The 19,475-nt window shown below is 44.4% G+C and overlaps 1 protein-coding gene and 1 pseudogene across 3 annotated transcripts in view; both read right to left on the bottom strand.

Moving 5' to 3' along the window:
• Nucleotides 1–670: 670 nt before the first annotated feature.
• LOC308564970 (lysine-specific demethylase 4D pseudogene) lies at nucleotides 671–2,526 on the bottom strand (annotated as a pseudogene). The gene has a single exon. The product of its transcript is annotated as a lysine-specific demethylase 4D pseudogene (transcript).
• Nucleotides 2,527–11,390: 8,864 nt separating this feature from the next.
• KDM4D (lysine demethylase 4D) overlaps nucleotides 11,391–19,475 on the bottom strand; it is a 30,638-nt gene continuing 22,553 nt past the window's right edge. For both annotated transcript variants that reach the window (XM_081154587.1, XM_081154588.1), the window contains one exon: nucleotides 11,391–15,071. In XM_081154587.1, the coding sequence (XP_081010713.1) occupies nucleotides 13,156–14,754 (1,599 nt within the window). In that variant the 5' untranslated portion in view covers nucleotides 14,755–15,071 and the 3' untranslated portion in view covers nucleotides 11,391–13,155. The remainder of the gene's footprint in view (nucleotides 15,072–19,475) is intronic.

Consider the following 19,475-nt stretch of genomic DNA (forward strand, 5'->3'; position numbering starts at 1 on the left):
TAATTTAGAACATTTCAGGACGTTCTCCTTATCAAGGCACCACGGCAGAGGAGGTATCCTGAAGGTGGTATCAAAACAAGCAGAGTTGCCTGGCTCAGTGGTTGAGCATTGACCTGGGATCCAGAAGATCACAGTTTGATTCCCGGTCAGGGTACATGCCCGGGTTGCAGGCTCGATCCCCAGTAGGGAGCATGCAGGAGGCAGCCGATCAATGAATCTCTCATTATTGATGTCTCTATCTCTCTCCCTCCCTTCCTCTCTCTGAAGTCAATATATATATATATTTTTTTCTTTTTTTCTTTGAAAAGGCAGTCTCCGTAGCATCTAGGAGTGGGCTGAGACTCCCTGAGAGGTGCCACAGCGTTCCATGGCAGCTGTTCATCGGGAGGTCCACTTCAGTGGCAACTGGGAGCCCAGGTTTTCATAGTAGTAGAAACATCTGGCAGCTTAAGAAATGTGTCATTTCAGAGCATCTTGACTGTGGACAGGCCCAGCCCAGATTCTTGCTTGGCTGGCAGGTTCTGTGGTTCCCAGGGCTGAGGGGCAGACACAGTCATGTTTGGATAAATCTTCATGGGTCATAGGCTCAAAGACTGAAGACTGTGCATCGGTGGTGAACATGCCCCAGGACTCCAGAGATGCAGCCACCTCCAGCTTTAGCTCCAGGGGATCAGTCAGGGGTCAAAGAGATGCTGGCAACTTTGGTGGGGGCGGGACCATGCAGGCGTAAGAGTGATCCATCCTTACAACCGCCGAGAGGTTCACGGGGGCCTTGCCGTTTCCAGCAGCGTCAGTGGGGAACGATCTCGGGATCCCAAGGACACTGCGAGGAGTCGGTGAGACGGTGTCGGGGAAGTTGGCTGTAATACAGCCCGGAGAGCGCAGGCACGGGCCAGGGTGCATCGGTTCATCGGGATCCAATGGGGGCCCCAAGAATTGGAAGTCAGGGGTACAGCAGCACCCGGAAGCCCTCGAAGGATACAGGCACCCGGGGCTCGGGGGTGCAGGGCTGTCCGTGGAGGGTTTATCCACGGGCACGGGCTGGGCCTCTGGGCCCGGAGCTGTGCGCACTGTGCCCACTGAGCGGCGCCGCTTAGCCCGGGCCTGCACGATCGGCTCTTCAGTCCCTTGTTCCCGAGGGCGACAACCACGGCCACGGCCACGGCCACGGCCACGGCCACGCCTGCCGGTCGGCTGGACATCCCCCGCAGATGGACCCGAGGCCCGCAGCGAGGGTGGGTCGGGCTTGCGGGAGCAGCGGGGCGCGGCGGCTGCGCGCTGGGCCGCAGGGGCGGGACCCCGGGCCGGCGTGGGGCGCAGGGACGCCGGGGGAGCAGGCCCCGGGCCGCCGGGTCCGCTGCCCGCGCCCCCCGACCTCGGGGTGCGCGGGGCCCGGCGGGGCTGGAGGTGCCGCAGGCCCAGCGCCGCTCGCCCGGCCGCCCGGCCCGCCCTCCAGGCGCTCAGCTGCCGGGCGCCGGGCGCCGTGGGCTCCACGTGGTCCACGACGGGCCGGTCCTGCCCGCGCTTCCACAGCTCGTAGCGCTCGGGCTGCAGGATGCGCACGAAGGCGTCCATGGAGAAGCTGACCCTGGCCTCCCCGCAGCTGCACTGGGACGCCGCCTTGCCGTAGTCGATCCACCGCGGGGTGGCGAAGTTGATGGCCTCGGCGCAGTTGAAGCCGTGGTTGAAGCCGGCGTGGTAGCCGTAGGGGAACGTCACCATGAACTCCCCAGCCTCCTGGGTGATCCGGCCGAACGGGACCCCGTTCTCTCTGAGGACCGTGGGCGAGATGAGCGCCACCTTGTGGCGCAGGAAGGCCTCGCAGCCGCGAGAGCTGCCCGGGAAGAGCTCCCTGGCCAGGCGCTCCAGGCGCTGGCCGTGCTCCGGGGGCACCGCGTACCAGGTTTTGGGCTCCCCGAAGTGCAGGTAGTTGATGCTGTACAGGTCCATGTCCTCCGTGTGCCAGGCGAAGGTGGTCTTCCACATGCCGAAGTACAGGTAGGGGGTGTTGACGCCTTCGATGACGACCCCACACTCCTGCTCCAGCAGGTCCTGGATGGTCCCCAGGTGCCCAAGGTTCCAGTGCTCGGTGTTCGCGTCAAATAAGGAGCCGCTGATGTCGGCGCCGTATATGGGCGCGTCGTAGAGGCGGGTTTTCCAGTATTTGCGCTCCAGGTCGTCAAAATCCAAGTGCGGTGGGGTCCGGTATTTGCCACTGTGGGCCAGGTGGCGGTACTCGCCCACGGTCATGGCCCTCTTCTTCCTGTGGTATTGGATGAACACGCCTGCCCGCCCCGACGCCACCTGCTGGAGGGGAGTGGCTATTAAGATGTCGTTGATGTCCTCGTAGGTCTGCCTGGCTTTCCATTCCTTGGGCGGAATTATCTTAGCCAGGCCAGCCCGGTGGGCACCTTGGGATTCCATGTAATCAACGTATTTGTTGAAATCTTTAAATTCTTCCATGGTTGGGTGGAAGGTCATGATTGCCCCACTTGGGTTCTGGGTACCACAGAGCTTAGACTTCATGGTTATAAGCAGCAGACTCCCAGGTTCTTAGGTATGTTTTAGATACCTGAGAATGATGCGAGTACTGTCTTCTCGATTTTTTTTTTTTTTTTTTAAGTTTTGGTGTACCTGTGAGGAGTAACTCAGACTTGAGCCTTTAAATAAATAAGCCTTTTTCAGGCTTGCTGACTCACTAGTGGGACTCCACTCCGGTCAGCATGTTGTGCCTGAAGGAAATGCAGTAGGTCCCAGGGGAGCAGACAGCTTGAGACGTGAAGGCTCAGTGTGTAGCTCTGGGAGGTTCCTCATTGGGGGTTTTGGTGTCTCTGAAGCTTCTCCTGATTCACAGGCTTGAATTCATGGGTGGCTCCTCACCCTACTGTAGTGGAAAGTCTCTTCAAGGAGGTTTAACAGCTAAACTGGAAAAAAAGAATACAGAATACTGGGGGGAAAATTAGCAAAAACAAAACCCTAATAGAAGTGATTCTGAAACTAGATTATTAGAAAAGACTATTAGAAGTGAAAAAAACATAAGCATGAAGAGAAAACTACAAATGGCCACATTATGATAAAATAGGGAACACAGCTAAAAATCCAGCAGGGAAATTTTTAAAAAATTATAGTTCAATCTTATGAACACCTTGGTGCTAATAATTTTGAGAACTAAAATAGATTATTTTCTCAAAAGTATAAATACGCCAAAGTGGTCCAAGAAAAAAGTAAAATACTGATACATACCAATAAACTAAATAAAAATATAACAGTGGTTTAAATATGAGAAGTTCCTGGGCTCAGGTGTGGCTATAGCAATGTCCAGTGGAAGCCAGAGTCAGTGACTCAGAGGCTCAGATATTACTTGGGGAGGGAGGGATTCAGCTAGGTTCTCAGCATCATCCATAAAAACTTCACACATCATTTTGTAAGTGCATTCTGATTCTTACGTCATCAAACTTTTCTCCGGTGTTCTGTTCAGTTTACCTTCTGAGGCTAAAGGCAAAACCTGGAAGCCAAACCAGAAGAGGGCAACACTGGGTAAGTACTCTATAGGGCCAACTTTATCTAGGGGCAGAGTTGCAAAAATCTTAATATTTTATCACATCTTTACTACAGCAGAGCATTAAAAGAAAAACACGTCATAAATCACTGCAAGGATTGTTTTAAAAATCTAGCAGTGTTACCAAGTACGTTAACAGAAAAAATGGAAAAATCGTCATCTGTTCCATGCAGAAACATATTTGATATAACTCAACATCGATTTCATTATTTTAATACATGCTGTAAAAAAAAAAAAAAAAAGTGCCCTGGCTGGTTTGGCTCAGTGGTTAGAGCGTAGGCCCGTGGACTGAAGGGTCGGTCCCTGGTTTGATTCTGACCAAGGGCACCTACTTCGGTTGCAGGCTTGATCCCCAGCTCTGGTTGGGGTGTGTGTGGGAGGCAACCAATCGATGTGTCCCCCTCCCACCAAAGTTTCTCTCTCTCTCTCTCTCTCTCCCTTCCACTCTCTCTGAAAAGTAATGGAAAAAATATCCTCTGGTGAGGATTTAAAAAATAATAAAATGAAATTAAAATTAAACAAGAAATAAAGGCTTCTAAACACCAGTTAACAATCAATTATAAGGTGAAATAGCAGAAAGGTTTCAGTTCCCTTAAAAAATACAAGGCCCTAAAATAAAAAAAAATAAGTACAATGCCCTGCTTCGCCAGCGTGGCTCAGTGGTTGAGCATCGAGCTATGAACCAGGAGGTCACAGTTGGATTCCCAGTCCCAGCACATGCCCAGGTTGCAGGCTTGAGCCCCAGTAGGGGGTGTGCAGGAGGCAACCACTCAATGACTCTTTCTCATCATTCATAGTTCTAGCTCTCTCCCTCTCCCTTTCTCTCTCTGAAATCAATAAAAAACACTAAAAAATATTTTTTAAAAGAAATACAAGGCCCTAATGGAGAAGTCAAAAAATTAAATATACATAATATTTGTACTTTTCATAAATAAATGAGACGTTACCAGGAAAAAGTTGCTTTCTAATATAAAATAATTTCCTTTAAGGATTCAGCCTACATGAAACATGCTGTGCTCAAGGTCAGCCTAAGTTAGTCCCATCCCAACTGTAATACCCCTATATACAATAAAAAAAAATCTATAATTTTATCTCACTTATTATCCAAGTCCCTTCCAATTGATTCACTCTTTAACCAAATCTAGAAACCCTCTTATTGGACACCAGCTCCCAAAATACCAGGCTTTTCCCTGAAAAATCTTTGTGATTTTTACCAAGGAATTATTAAGAAAAAAATTAACCCCACATGTCTGAAAAACACGGTTTAAAAATAGAAACTTGCTTTAACCCAAGGAAATGATGCTATCCCAATGCATATTTCTTAATCATAAATAATATAAAACTATAGTCAGTTCTTTAAACTTCTAATACGAAAATAACGCTTTTGGTCACAAGCACAAATAACAGAAACAAAGTGATCTACCTTCCACCAGCAAAATCCCAGTTCCAGGCAGGACTTTATCGTCTTGATAGCTACCCTTCAAATGCAGCCCTACATGCAGATGGGTCTGGCTTTATATTCCTGCAGTAGCTTTACCCAATTAGTGGCCTGGGGTGTGGTTAGTTTATCACTGTCCAGCCCCGCCCACTTTTTTAAAAAGCACACACCAGCCCAGCTCACTTTTAAAAAAAAAAAAGACCAATCTTAAAGCAAACTTAAGAGGTTGACAATAAAGGAGTGAGAAAGTGAAAGCATGCAAATATTAAACCAAAAAAACCCCAACCCTGCTCCCGCAGTACTTAATATCAAATGTATTTATAGGATAAAGGAAGGACAGTATATCGTTATCAAAAAGAAAAAAATCACTAAGAAAATATTACGATGAACTTTATGCACCTAAACACAGCTCTGTGACATAGATAGAGTCTATGTCAGTATTACCTTATAATTCACAGGTCATACTGATATATTTGCAATCATGGTGGAAGTTGTTTTAAAAAACACCATTCTCTCAGAACCTGATAATCAGAGAAGAAAATTAAATGCTATGAAAGTCTGAACTGTAACAACTTCGATCACGTAACCTGCAACCACATAACAAATGGGAAATGCTTTTAAATATATATAAAGCATTTATAAAGTGTGATAAATATAAGACCACAAAATAAATATCAATAAAAATTCCATAGAATTAACATATTGAGCACCATCTTGACCACAACAAAATAAAATTAAAAGTCCGAAATAAAAGGCCTCCCTCCTGCCCCTTCCAGACTGCCTCACTGAATCACCACTTTCTTGACTTCTAACCTCATGATTCATTTTGCCCATTTCTTCTTTTAAAATTTATCTTTATCATTGAAAGTATTACAAATGTCCCATTTTTTCCTCCATCGATTCCCTCCACCCTGCACCTGCCCCCCCCCCCAGGCCTTCACCACATTATTGTCTGTGTCCATGGGTTATGCATATATGCATATAAATTCTTAGGTTAATCTCTCCCCACCCACCCACCCTTGCCTTCCCTCTGAGATTTGTCAGTCTGTTCCATGCTTCTGTATCTCTGGATCTATTTTGTTCATTAGATTCCACATATGAGTAAGATCATGTGACACTTGTCTTTCTCTGACTGGCTTACTCCACTTATTATAATACTCTCCAGGGCCCACCATGCTGTCTCAAAGGGTAAGGGATCCTTCTTTTTTTAACCACTGCATAGTATTCCATGGTGTAAATGGAAGATGCTTAATATGATTTCAATCTTCTTGAAATTGTAGAGACTTGTTTTGTGTCTTAAGATGTAGTCTATCTTTGAGAATGTCCATGTGCACTTGAGGAGAATGTATATTCTGCAGCTTTGGAATGAAATGTTCTGTGTCAATTAAATCCATCTGATCTAATGTGTCATTTAGAGTCACTGTTTCCTTGTTGATTTTTTTGTCTGGAAGACCTATCCAGTAAAGTCAGTGGTGTGTTAAAATCCACAACTATGACTGTATTGCTGTCAATCTCTCCCTTAAAGTCCTCCAGAAGTTTTTTGTTTCAGCCTGTGTGAGTCTTTTGTTCTGAGGTGGTGTCTTGTTTTCTTATCCATTCAGCTACCTTATGTCCTTTGATTAGAGCATTTAATCCATTTATATTTAAGGTTATTATTGATAGGTACTTATCTATTGCCATTTTATTTCTTTATGCCTGTTTCTCATTCTCTCTATTTCAACTTCTTATTACAGCAGTCCCTTTAACATTTCCTGCAATGCTGGTTTGGTGATGATAAACTCCTTTAGCCTTTTTTTTTTTTTGTCTGGGAAGCTCCTTATTTCACCATCTATTTTGAATGATAGCCCTGCTGGATAGAGTAGTCTTGGTTTCAGATCTTTGTTTTTCATTACCTTGAATACTTCATGCCATTCCCTTCTGGCCTGTAAAGTTTCTGATGAGAAGTCAGCTGACAGCCCTATAGGAGCTCCTTGGTAGGTAAGAGGTTGCTTTCCTCTTGCTGCCTTTATGATTCTCTCTTTGCCTTGAATTTTTGGCATTTTAATTATGATGTGTATGGGTGTGGGCCTCTTTGGGTTCTTCTTGCTTGGGACTTTCTGTGCCTGCTGAACTTGAGTGGCTTTTTCCTTGACCAGATTACCGAAGTTTTCTGCCGTTATTTCTTCAAACAGGTTCTCTAAATCTTGCTTACTTTCTACCTCCTCTTACACTCCTATGATGTGAATATTGTTATGTTTCATGTTGTCCCACAGCTCCCTTAAACTGTCCTGTTTTTTAATTGTTTTTTCTTTTTGGCTCTCTGATTGATTTTTTCTATTCTGTTTTTTTAAAATTTATCTTTATTATTGAAAGTATTACAGATGTCCCTTTTCCTCCCATTGATCCCCTTCACCTGGCATCCACCTCCACCCCATCCCCAGGCCTTATCCACACTATTGTCTTCTTCCATAGGTCATGTATATATGCATATAAATTCTTTGACTAATCTCTCTCCCCCATTCCCCACCCCTACCTTTTAATTTGCTGATCCAATCCTCAGCTTCTGCTAATCTGTTTATTCCTTCCAATATTTTATTTCTACTATGTTATTCTTAATTTCCTTCATAGCTTCCATTTCTTTTCTCATGCTGTCGAGCATCCTTATGATTAGTATTCTGAACTCTATAATCGGATAGATTGCTTATCTCCATTTCATTTAGCTCTTCTACTGGAGAGTTCTTTTGTTGGTTCACTTGGGGCTTGTTTTTTTTTGTCTCCCCATTTTGGCTGCTTGTTTGGATTTGTTTCTAAATATTAGGTAGATCTGCTAGGACTCCCAGTCCTTTGGATGGTTTCTGGTGCAGGCCAATGTCAGACACTGTTTGCGACTGGCCTTGAGTACCCTGTTTGAAGGTTTCCACACTCCACAGCTTGTGGTTCCTTCTGCTGGGTCTGGGTGCATTTGGAAAGGAACAAGATGCACACCAAGGTCTGCTTTTCCAAGCCCAGGGCCCAGAAGCAAATCAAGCAAAGACTCAAAGCACCCAGAGGCTGGTTGTTCCATTTTGCCTATTTCTGAACTTTTTAGCTGCATTTTTATAACCTGGTTTCTTTGGCAAAACACTCTACTTTTGATAACTTGTGGTTGGTTTTGAACGCCTTTGTGTTTTTCAGCACCTGAAACTTTATTGGAAAAAACCACAGCAGTTAAAAAAAAAAAGGAAATACTAGATGTGAAAGAGGTCATTTTGGGTGGTGGTTTGAAGTGTAAAGAAATTTCTGTTCATGGACGAAAAAGGGAGAACATCTGTAATACCTCCAATAATAAAGATCAGAAAGAAGGAAGGAAGGAAGGAAGGGAGGGAGGGAGGGAGGGAGGGAGGGAGGGAGGGAGGGAGGGAGAGAGAGAGAGAGGAAGGAAGGAAGCAAGCAAGCAAGCTCTGCTGGTGTGGCTCAGCGGTAAGAGCGTCAGCCCTCAGACTGAAGGGAAGGGCATGTACCTGGGCTGCAGGCTCAATCCCAGTCCAGGTTGGGGTGCGTGCAGGAGGCAACCAATCGATGAGTCTCTCTCACATGGATGTTTCTCTCTCCCCCTTCCATTCTGTCTAAAAATCAATGGAAAAATATCCTCAAGTGAGGATTTTTAAAAAAGTAGAAGAAAAAGAAAAGAAAGAGAAACTTCTGCTTGAGTTCTGTTGATGTTTGTCTTTAGGAATTTCTAGATTTGGGCACTTTTCGATTGTCATTATTTACTTTTCATTTTTGTTTAGGGAATCCGAAAGGTAATAATTCTTGGGTCTTGAAGGGACATGAACTCCCTTTCTGGCTTTTGGACAAGGCTGCACATGAGTCATTCCCTTAGATTTTCTTTTTGCCAGGTAGAAAATTAGAAATGAGAGTGGAGAAGAGAGAGAAAGAGATGCCAATTGAATTTCTCATCTGGTATCTTTTGGTTTAAAAAAATTTTCTAAAGAAAATCAACAATAAAAAACAACCAACCATATTTATTTGAAAATTAATATCCACATACTATCTACCTTAATATCTATATAATATCTAAAACTCTATTGATTTTTATGTTCAACTCAATTAGTAAAACAAACCAGAAGAATTATGCAAAAGAAAAGGAAAGATATGATCGAATGATAAAAAGGAAAACAAACATACAAAAATAGAGATGATTAATAAAAACATAAATATGATACTTTTAAAGAAAATTAAAATAATAAAGATCTGGCAATACTGATAAAGTTAAATAGTTTCAAGGACTAGGGCAGGAAATACACATGAGCCTGGAGCACCTGGTCTTGCCTGAAATTAAGATCCTACTGAAAACAAACACATCAATGGGGTCACATCAAAAGGGCACAGGGACCCAAGGAAACGGCTCCCAATGGTCAGAGCTCAAACAATTTCAGCAGCAAACAAAGGTAGTATGGAATTATAATCCAAAATATAAAATAAATATCTAGGACTTACATTGATACAAATGGTTGAGTAATCAAAAATTGGAGAAAGAAGACAAATCTCTCTTTCAGAAGTTTCCAAATAACTTATATAGTACTCCACCCTAAAGGAGGGAAGGGTAACATAACATCCTGTCCCTTGAGTGTGGGCTACGAATATTGACTGTCTTCAGGAGTACAGAGTGGCAAGTAGCAGTGGATGGGGGTGGGTAGGAATAGTAACTTTATAGTGGAGAATGCTGACAAATACTATTTCAGCCAGAGTCCTAAGTTATGTTGATAGTTTATGCCCATGATATGATGTGATGTGATAATAATGGCACTTTACCTCTGTAATTGTCCTTGGAAAAAATACATAAACTCAGGCTAATTATAAGAAAAGCATCAGATGCCCTGGCCTGTGTTGCTCAGCTGGTTGGGTGTCATCCTGTGCACCTAGGGGTTGCTGGTTTGATTCCCGGTTAGGCCTTGATCACCAGTGGGGAGGGAGGGGGGTGCAGGAGGCAACTGATCTGTCCATGTTTCTCTCTCTCTCCCTCTCCCTTCCTCTCTCTCTAAAAATCAATTTTAAAAATCGTTTTTTAAATAAAAAAGAAAAATATCAGACAAATTCCAGTAAATGGACGTCCTACGTTATACCTGAGCAATACTCCCCCAAATTGTCAATTTTCTATATAAACATTTTGTCAAATACAAGTCTAAGAATCTGTTATAGTCAAGAGAAACCAAAGGAGACATAAAAACTAAATGTAATTTAGTATTTTGGATGTGATCTTGGAACATAAAAAGGACACTGGGTAAAAACTGAGGAAATCTGAATAAGCTATGGCCTTTACTGAATAATGTTTTGGTATTGGTTCATTAACTGTAACAAATGTACCATAGTAATGTAAGGTGTTAATAACGGAAAAATGTGAATGGCGCAGGTTGGGGGTAGTTATAGGAGAACTCTCCCAACTACCTGATCAGTTTTTTTTTGTAAATCTAAAGCTGTTCTAAAAAATAAAGCATTACTAAGTGTAATAAAATAATAAATAAATAAACAAGAGAAGGAATCAAAGAACAATATTAGAATGAAAAAATTTAGAAATATAATCTATTTTTTAAAAGTCTACAAAACATTACAGCACAATATAAAACAAATGATTCTATAAACCAGTACATGATAATTTTTTTAAAGCAGAAAGCAGGTTTCTTTAATATTTTAAAATTATAAAATATAATGTGCTTACAGAAACTTACAGAGCATATAGGTACAGCTTAACTTACATATATTAAGAACTATTAATGTCTATTAATAACTGTAGAGTGGACAAAAGTGGAACCACCACCCAGGTCAAAAAATACTACATTGCCCGTCACTTGGTAGCCTGAATCGGGCCCCTCCTGTGGCAGTACAGCCCCATGTGCCTCTCAGATTAACCCTATCCTAACTATAAGCATTTTCATTTTGGTAAACAATATGAAATTAAAACTGTACTCATTTTTGAAAACTTTATAGGACCTTTAAAAATAACTAAATAAAACTTTCAGAACAGAATACTTTAAAGTATTCTTTTGTGTGTGTGTTTTTTTTCATTTATGTCATTGTACATAGCTGGACTTTATTCTATTTGGGGGCTGTATCCAATTTTATAAACCTTTCTACCGCTGCTGGGCCTTTGGGTTGTTTCCTCTTTTTCTCTCTTACTCTGTTGCTTTGAATATTCTCCCACATGTCTGTTGGAGCATCCCTCACTCGTGCCTAAAAATTAATCTCTTGGTCATAGGATGTGTGGATTCAAATTTTATCTTGCCACACTGTTTTTTCAACAGTTTTTCCCAATTACACACTCAGTATCTTCGCATGAGGGAACGCATTGCTCTCCACTTGTCTATCCGGTGCTTCCGATTCCTGAGGCTTGCTGAAATTTTGTAAGGGAGAGCTAGGGGGCGGGGGGGGGGGGGGGGGGGCGGGGGGAGGAGGAGAAGTGGTTTGCTTCTTTGAAATGTTCCCTTCAGTATCCAAACTATCTTTTTCAACTTCCAAAATGTATTCTGAGTTTGTCCACTCTGTGCATTTTCAATGCTAAAGGCTGAGTCAAAATAACCATCAACTCTCGCTTGTGTTACTTAGGTATTCTAAGTACTTCTCCTGCCCCCACACCATCCACAGAGCTAAGCTGATTATGTAAATATGTAAGTCACAGCACGTCAAGTGCTGCTGTAAATTTCCAGTGCCTTCTTTCAGTTGGAAAGTATTCAAATCCTTAACATGAGTCACAAGGCCCTCTTTTCTCCTTCCAGTCCATGGCTCAGGCACAAATGAGCCTTCTTTCTATTCCACAGTAGAGCTTGCTGTTTTCTCTAAGTGGGACATCAACTCCCTCCCTCAGCTGGGTCTCGGAAAGGTCTCCTGCTCTAAGCTGTCCCTGGTCACCAGAGCCCAGGCCAGCCCCTGCCAATTCTGCCCTATTGGCCCATCCCCACGTGTTACCAATTGGAATCATCTTGTTCACATATTTATGGGCCTGTTTATTGAGATGAGTTAATGAACTAACCACATGAAATAGACTATACACACAGCCTTGAAACAGCAGTGGAGACGTGACGAGAAGATATTTGGGTGATGGCACTTTTATCCTACACTTGTTCATCTCTCCAGCAACTTGGGTGCTACCGCTCAGCCAAGTCCCAGACGATTTCCGCCAAGTCATCCTTAAGATAATGTCTGCACATCAAGTTCCCCAGCCAGCCAGCCAGTCAGGCAGAACCCAACAGTCCTCCCCAACTTCATTCACCAACTCCATAAAAATAAGTTTTCCTCAAAATATTTTGATATAATTATTAAGAAAAGTGCAGAAGCCCCGGCCCACATGGCTCAGTGGCTTGAGCATCTGCCCACCCACTGAAAGGTCTGGGGTTCAATTTGGGAATGTATTTGGGTGGCAGGTTCCCCCATACCAGTAGGGGCTCCTGTGGGAGTCAATCAATTGGTGTGGCTCTCTCACATCCATGCTTCTCTCTCTCTTTCCCCCTCCCTTCCACTCTCTTTAAAATCAATGGAAAAAATATCCTTCAGTGAGGATTAACAAAAAAGAAAAGAAAAGAGCAGAAAACAATAACCTCAACCCCTCAACTGGTTAAATGGACAAAGAAAACAAGTCAGATATTAGTTACCTTTAATATATTTGTGAACAAATACTGGTGATAACATTTTAAACATATCAATGACTCAGAAAGATCATAAATTATTTTCTGAGCCTCTACTGACCTAATTGGTCAAAGGGACCTAGTTTGGAGGAAAGGGGGAGGGGCAAAGGAAGGAGGAAGAGAAAAGGGAGAGAGACGAGTGGAACCAAAGCCCAGTATTCTTCGGAAGCTGGGCAACGTCCAGAGTTGTCCCAAAGGATGGGAGTCTGGGGTAGACCAGGCTTTGGCAAACTCAGCAGAACCTACAGGGTTCACATAGACACAGGGTGTCCAGTGGATAAAACCTCAGTTGGAGACACAGGAGTTAGCAGTGTCCAGAGGCATCCTGGGGCCTGGGAGGAAGAATAAACCATGGCGAACTTGATAAATACCACGGACTCGGCCCTCCTGAGGCAACACCGAGGGAATCTCATGCAAGACCAGTGACTTACAAACTTGCTCACAGCTCTGAGATGTAAATGTGGCTAGTCTCAATGAATCTCCACACAAAAGAACAATGGAGAAGGCAGGGTCCCCTGGGCTTAGGGGACAGGAGCACAGCAGGACCCAGAAGCAACTACAGGATGCAGGGAGCCGGTGCTCCGGGGAGCAGAGCTGTCCGTGGAGGGTTTATCCACGGGCACGGGCTGGGCCTCTGGGCCCGGAGCTGTGCGCACTGTGCCCACTGAGCGGCGCCGCTTAGCCCGGGCCTGCACGATCGGCTCTTCAGTCCCTTGTTCCCGAGGGCGACAACCACGGCCACGGCCACGGCCACGGCCACGGCCACGCCTGCCGGTCGGCTGGACATCCCCCGCAGATGGACCCGAGGCCCGCAGCGAGGGTGGGTCGGGCTTGCGGGAGCAGCGGGGCGCGGCGGCTGCGCGCTGGGCCGCAGGGGCGGGACCCCGGGCCGGCGTGGGGCGCAGGGACGCCGGGGGAGCAGGCCCCGGGCCGCCGGGTCCGCTGCCCGCGCCCCCCGACCTCGGGGTGCGCGGGGCCCGGCGGGGCTGGAGGTGCCGCAGGCCCAGCGCCGCTCGCCCGGCCGCCCGGCCCGCCCTCCAGGCGCTCAGCTGCCGGGCGCCAGGCGCCGTGGGCTCCACGTGGTCCACGACGGGCCGGTCCTGCCCGCGCTTCCACAGCTCGTAGCGCTCGGGCTGCAGGATGCGCACGAAGGCGTCCATGGAGAAGCTGACCCTGGCCTCCCCGCAGCTGCACTGGGACGCCGCCTTGCCGTAGTCGATCCACCGCGGGGTGGCGAAGTTGATGGCCTCGGCGCAGTTGAAGCCGTGGTTGAAGCCGGCGTGGTAGCCGTAGGGGAACGTCACCATGAACTCCCCAGCCTCCTGGGTGATCCGGCCGAACGGGACCCCGTTCTCTCTGAGGACCGTGGGCGAGATGAGCGCCACCTTGTGGCGCAGGAAGGCCTCGCAGCCGCGAGAGCTGCCCGGGAAGAGCTCCCTGGCCAGGCGCTCCAGGCGCTGGCCGTGCTCCGGGGGCACCGCGTACCAGGTTTTGGGCTCCCCGAAGTGCAGGTAGTTGATGCTGTACAGGTCCATGTCCTCCGTGTGCCAGGCGAAGGTGGTCTTCCACATGCCGAAGTACAGGTAGGGGGTGTTGACGCCTTCGATGACGACCCCACACTCCTGCTCCAGCAGGTCCTGGATGGTCCCCAGGTGCCCAAGGTTCCAGTGCTCGGTGTTCGCGTCAAATAAGGAGCCGCTGATGTCGGCGCCGTATATGGGCGCGTCGTAGAGGCGGGTTTTCCAGTATTTGCGCTCCAGGTCGTCAAAATCCAAGTGCGGTGGGGTCCGGTATTTGCCACTGTGGGCCAGGTGGCGGTACTCGCCCACGGTCATGGCCCTCTTCTTCCTGTGGTATTGGATGAACACGCCTGCCCGCCCCGACGCCACCTGCTGGAGGGGAGTGGCTATTAAGATGTCGTTGATGTCCTCGTAGGTCTGCCTGGCTTTCCATTCCTTGGGCGGAATTATCTTAGCCAGGCCAGCCCGGTGGGCACCTTGGGATTCTATGGAAGCAATATATTTATCGAAATCGTTAAACTCTTCTTTGGTTGGATAAAATATCATTATGTTACAATTTGGATTCTGGGCACAATTAGCCTTAGACTTCATAGCTTCCATCAATAAGCAACAAACTCCAAAGATTTTAAGTATGTTAGATATTTGAGGATGCTAGAAAATTCTACTTTTTTCAAAAATGGGTTTGAATATTTATGAGGCAGGAGGACCCAGGAGTGGACTTTTATGCAAATTAGATGATAATGTTTATTAGCCTTGCTGATTCACCAGGAGACTGCACTTTGGCAGAAGCTTTGCCCAGGACTGAGACTCTGTGATGCTCCTCAATTGGTTCTGTCCTCTTGAGGTCTATTGAATCATGCAGTCCTGGCTGGGGTATACCAAATGTAGTATGTCCAGATCAGTGTTTAAAGCACAACCTAAAAGAAAGAATACAGAAAGGTTAAAAATTAATGTTTGGAAAAAGTTATTGGGGAGCTACAAATAAAATACTGCCATGGGATATTATTGCACACTCAAAGAAAGGCTAAAATTTTATGACATTGACAATACAAGAGATAGCGTGGATGTGGAACAATTGGAATTTTCATACCTTAGTAGAGAGAATAGAAATCATTACATTCACTTTGGGAAATGATTTGGACAGTATCTACTAGAACTGAGCATATGCTACAATCCAACTGTTATCACATGCTAAAAAATGTGTACAGCTGTGCACTGGAAGTCATGTTCAAGAATTGCCCAGCCAGCGTGGCTCAGTGGCTGAGAGTTGACCAGGGCACCAAGAAGTCTCCAGTTTGATCCCCCATTAGGGCACATGCCAGGGTTTTGGGCTGGATCCCTGCATGGGGCATGTAGGAAGCAGCGAATGGATGTTGATGCCTTGATGTTTCTCTCTCCTTTTCTCTCTCTCGAAAATCAATGAAAACATATATTTTAAATGTTCATAACAATATTATTTCCAATAGCCAAATATTAGAAACAACCCAATTGTCTATCACAGCAGAATGAATAAATATACTGTGGTGTATCCATACAATGGAATAGAGTGGATCACTAAAGATGAATGAAAAGTACATTTAAATATAGGAATAATTTTATAAACATAATAATGAGCAAAATTGTCCATACTCAGAATAACACCTATTCCATGATTCCATTTACACAAAGATTAAAATGTGTTAAGGTAATCTATGCTAGAAGTCAGAGTAGTGATTACCTTTGGGAAAGAGGTTGTGAGTGGGGGTCTAAAGGAGTCTCTGGAGTGATGTTAATATTCTGTCCTGAACCTAAGTGCTAGTTACACGGCCATCAGAATAGCTAATGTGATAATTCATCAAGCTATGATGACTTTCATAAATTTCTTTGTTTATTTAGAAATAGAGTTTAGGGTGAAAAAAGTGTCAAAGCACAGCAAAAGATATATTACATTGTATTAAAAGTAAAAGGAAGTATGATTGAAAATAAATGAACTGAACATTCAGTTGAAGAAGCTAGACAATAGGAGGAGGAAGAGTGAAGACATGACAAAGAATAAATGTTATTGATGAAAGATAATACATGCAAAGCAGAGAGATGGCCAAAACTGTTCTTTGAGGGGACTAATAAAAGCTACAAATCTGAGCATAACTGATCTTGAGAAAGAAGAGAAGATAAAAATAAGCAATACTAGTAACTGAATAGTGCACTAAGCTAGCAATATAGTAGAGACTTTCTAAAATTTCAAAGGATAATCTTAGCAATTTGACATCAAAATTTTGAAAAAAGAACAATTTTCTAGAGAGGAAATATATCCAAAATGAATCCAAGAAAAACTAGAAAGCTTGAATACTCCAGTACAAAAACCTGATTCAAAGTATGACCCCTGAAAACCTATGAGTCATGTCATTTTATAGGTGAGTATAGTAAATTTTAAAGAAACCGTTAACTTATTATGCAAATTCTTTCAGAGTATTGAAAGAGTTAGAGAGCTACTCAGATAAGATAATTCTTATCTCTGATAGCAAAATCAGTAAAGGACAACAGAAAATAACACTACAGGCCATCTTTATAAGGGTAGAGGAAAGCATACTAAATAGAATATTATCCAATCAAATATGCCAATATATTAACAACCCGGGCATGTGCCCTGACCCGGAATGGAACTGTGATCTCCTCGTTCATGAGTTGACCCTCAACCACTGAGCCATACTGGCCAGGCATTAAAAAAATACTATATCATAACCAAATAGGATCTATTCCAGGAATGCAAGGATGGTTCAACATCAGAAAATATAATGATATAATTTGGAGTATTAACGAAGGAAGTGAAAAATATCATCTTGTAGGTACCAAAAAGTAGTTGATGAAATTCAACATCTGTTATTTTAAAATTCTTTATTTAGAAAACATTAAAAATTCACACAATTCAATTTACAGATAATGTATCATAGAATTGTACACTTGAAACCTATATAATTTTATCAACCAATGTCACCAATAAATTTAATTAAAAAAGAAATAAAATTTCTATTAAGTAAGGTACAGGTTTCATGTAAAAAATAAATAGCGAGTACCATTCTTAGTAGTGAAACAAAAGAAACATTCTCATTAAAGTTAGAAAAAATGATACATCAGCAAACGATTTCATTAATGCAGTCTCGAGTGGCCCCTTAATACTGTTTGCTAATCCTCTTACGCTCTCCTAATTTCAAAGGTTTTCCATTCTCTAAATATTCTATTTCACCTTCCCCTCTCAAACTTCAGGAATGCCTTCTCCATCCTACTTAGAATCCTTTAAATTTCCTTGAAGTCCCTACACGATCTGGTCCACCATTACCTTGTGACTTCACCTCTTCATCCTCCACCCCTTGCTCTTTCAGTTCCAGCCATATTTCTGGCTGTGTCTCAAGCCCAGTACTCTCTAGCTTGATGGTCTTTGCACACAGGCAACTCTCTTACCTCCTTAGCCTCAGCTCAAATATCACTTTCTCTAGAAGGTCTCCTCTGATGGTCATTTCATGTTTTCCAAATGAAATGTGTATTGATCACCAGGGCCCTTACATGAGTCTCTCTGAAATTCTAGTCAGCTTGCCCACCCTAATCCCATTATCCCCAGTCCAATCACAGTTGAATCCAATCAACTATCTGACTCTTCCAACTGAACTGCCCTCCCTTATTCTAGCAAGCAGCTTCATATCCAATGTTATAGTTCACAAAACATGGGTATTTTACCTAAATTTTTTCTTTGAGATTTATTATAAGAAAATATAGGAAAGGACTGCCATCCCTCAACAAGTCTGAAATCATATAAAAATAAAAATAATTTGTAAGTGTAAACAAATGGCTTCCTCCACAGTCAGAGCTCTAGTGACTGGAGGAATTGCTAAGAAGACAGCATATAACGGAGTAGAGGGGAATGGCTGGTAGACAACTTGGAGGGGTTGATGCCCGGCTCCCTGGTACAAGTAAAATTACCTACCCTCACCAGCGAGGAGGCTTAAACATGTCTACTCCTATCTTAAGTTGGTGCATGAAATGAGAGGAGACTTTCTAGAGATTCTGAATCCACTTGAAATTGCCCTGTAAGATTATTGGAAATGTCTGAGTTACTGGTTCTGAATAAATTCCCTGGAAGTTTGACAGAAACCATGAACAAATCTAGGTTTTTGGGGCCTAAAGGTTATACAAATGTTAGGGCCCTCTTAGGAATAGAAAGATTTATCTGGGAAAGCTGCCAGAATGGGAGGGAAAGTAGCCCAGTACAGCTAGCACAACTGTAAGGGCACAAAGCACCACGAGCACTCAGGTCTACACGAGGACCATGGTGAGGAGCTCCCAGGGAGGCGGCAACTCCCTTCCCTTTAGAGATCAAAGCATTTCATCTTCCTCACCCTGAAATCTCCCCAGGAAGACTACAAATATCAACTTGCCTACCTGCCACTGCTCAAAATAATAGAAAACCCCACATCTCCATGGTCCCTTAGAATCTTGGCGCCAGAGATCCATTCAGACAAGAGAATTCTGGGGCTAAGACCCAATCCTCCACCACCCCGAAAACTAGGGAGACCACCACAGTTTCACTTCTTTGACCAAACATAAGTCCTTTTTCCTTTGGGTCTGGGGTCAGGGGAAAAATAGCCAAGGAAAGGCTTGCTCTCTGTGACCGCCTGCTTGTGGTTTTTAAAAGAGCGTATCAATCTAATGTTTGCTGCTGACCTGAACGCCAATGGCAGGGCCTTTGAATGAGCAGTACTGGCTCTTGGCACCTCTGGCCTAGCTGGAGCCTCCGGCACCAAGGAGTCTGCAGAGGATGAGATAAAGACGGTCGACACAGACCTCTCCTTTTCCAACTTTAATGTCAAAGGATGAGTGCAGGGGTATGGCTGGTGAAACAACCTCTAGGTCTCTATAGAACTTATTGCTAGTAAACGGAGGTGGGAGAGGGGAAGTGGATGACACTCTGGCTCATCCTTGAGGGAGTATGACAAATTCGATTAATTTAGACTCTAAAAATGGGGTGGAAATAACATCGCTCTCTTCCTAGTCCAGATACACCTGGTGAGCACTCATAGTCTTAGGGAAAGATTGTCATGAAGGAGCAGCATTGTCCAAAAATGACCCTACATGTTCACCCCAGAATGCCTGAACAAGGGGCTAGCCCAGAGCCCTTACCAGCTGGATGGGGAGTGCTCGTGTTCAGCTTCTCAGGGGGAAAATGGCTTCCTTCCCATGGCTGGAGGACTGTCCTTCCCATGGCTGGAGGACTGTATCATCCAAAACAACCCAAGGTCCCCAGCTGCCTCCTAAAGTAAGGGCCTCTGGCCTTCCCAGACAACTGTAAA

This window comes from Miniopterus schreibersii, assembly GCF_964146895.1.
Source record: "Miniopterus schreibersii genome assembly, chromosome: 12".
Taxonomy (NCBI): domain Eukaryota; kingdom Metazoa; phylum Chordata; class Mammalia; order Chiroptera; family Miniopteridae; genus Miniopterus; species Miniopterus schreibersii.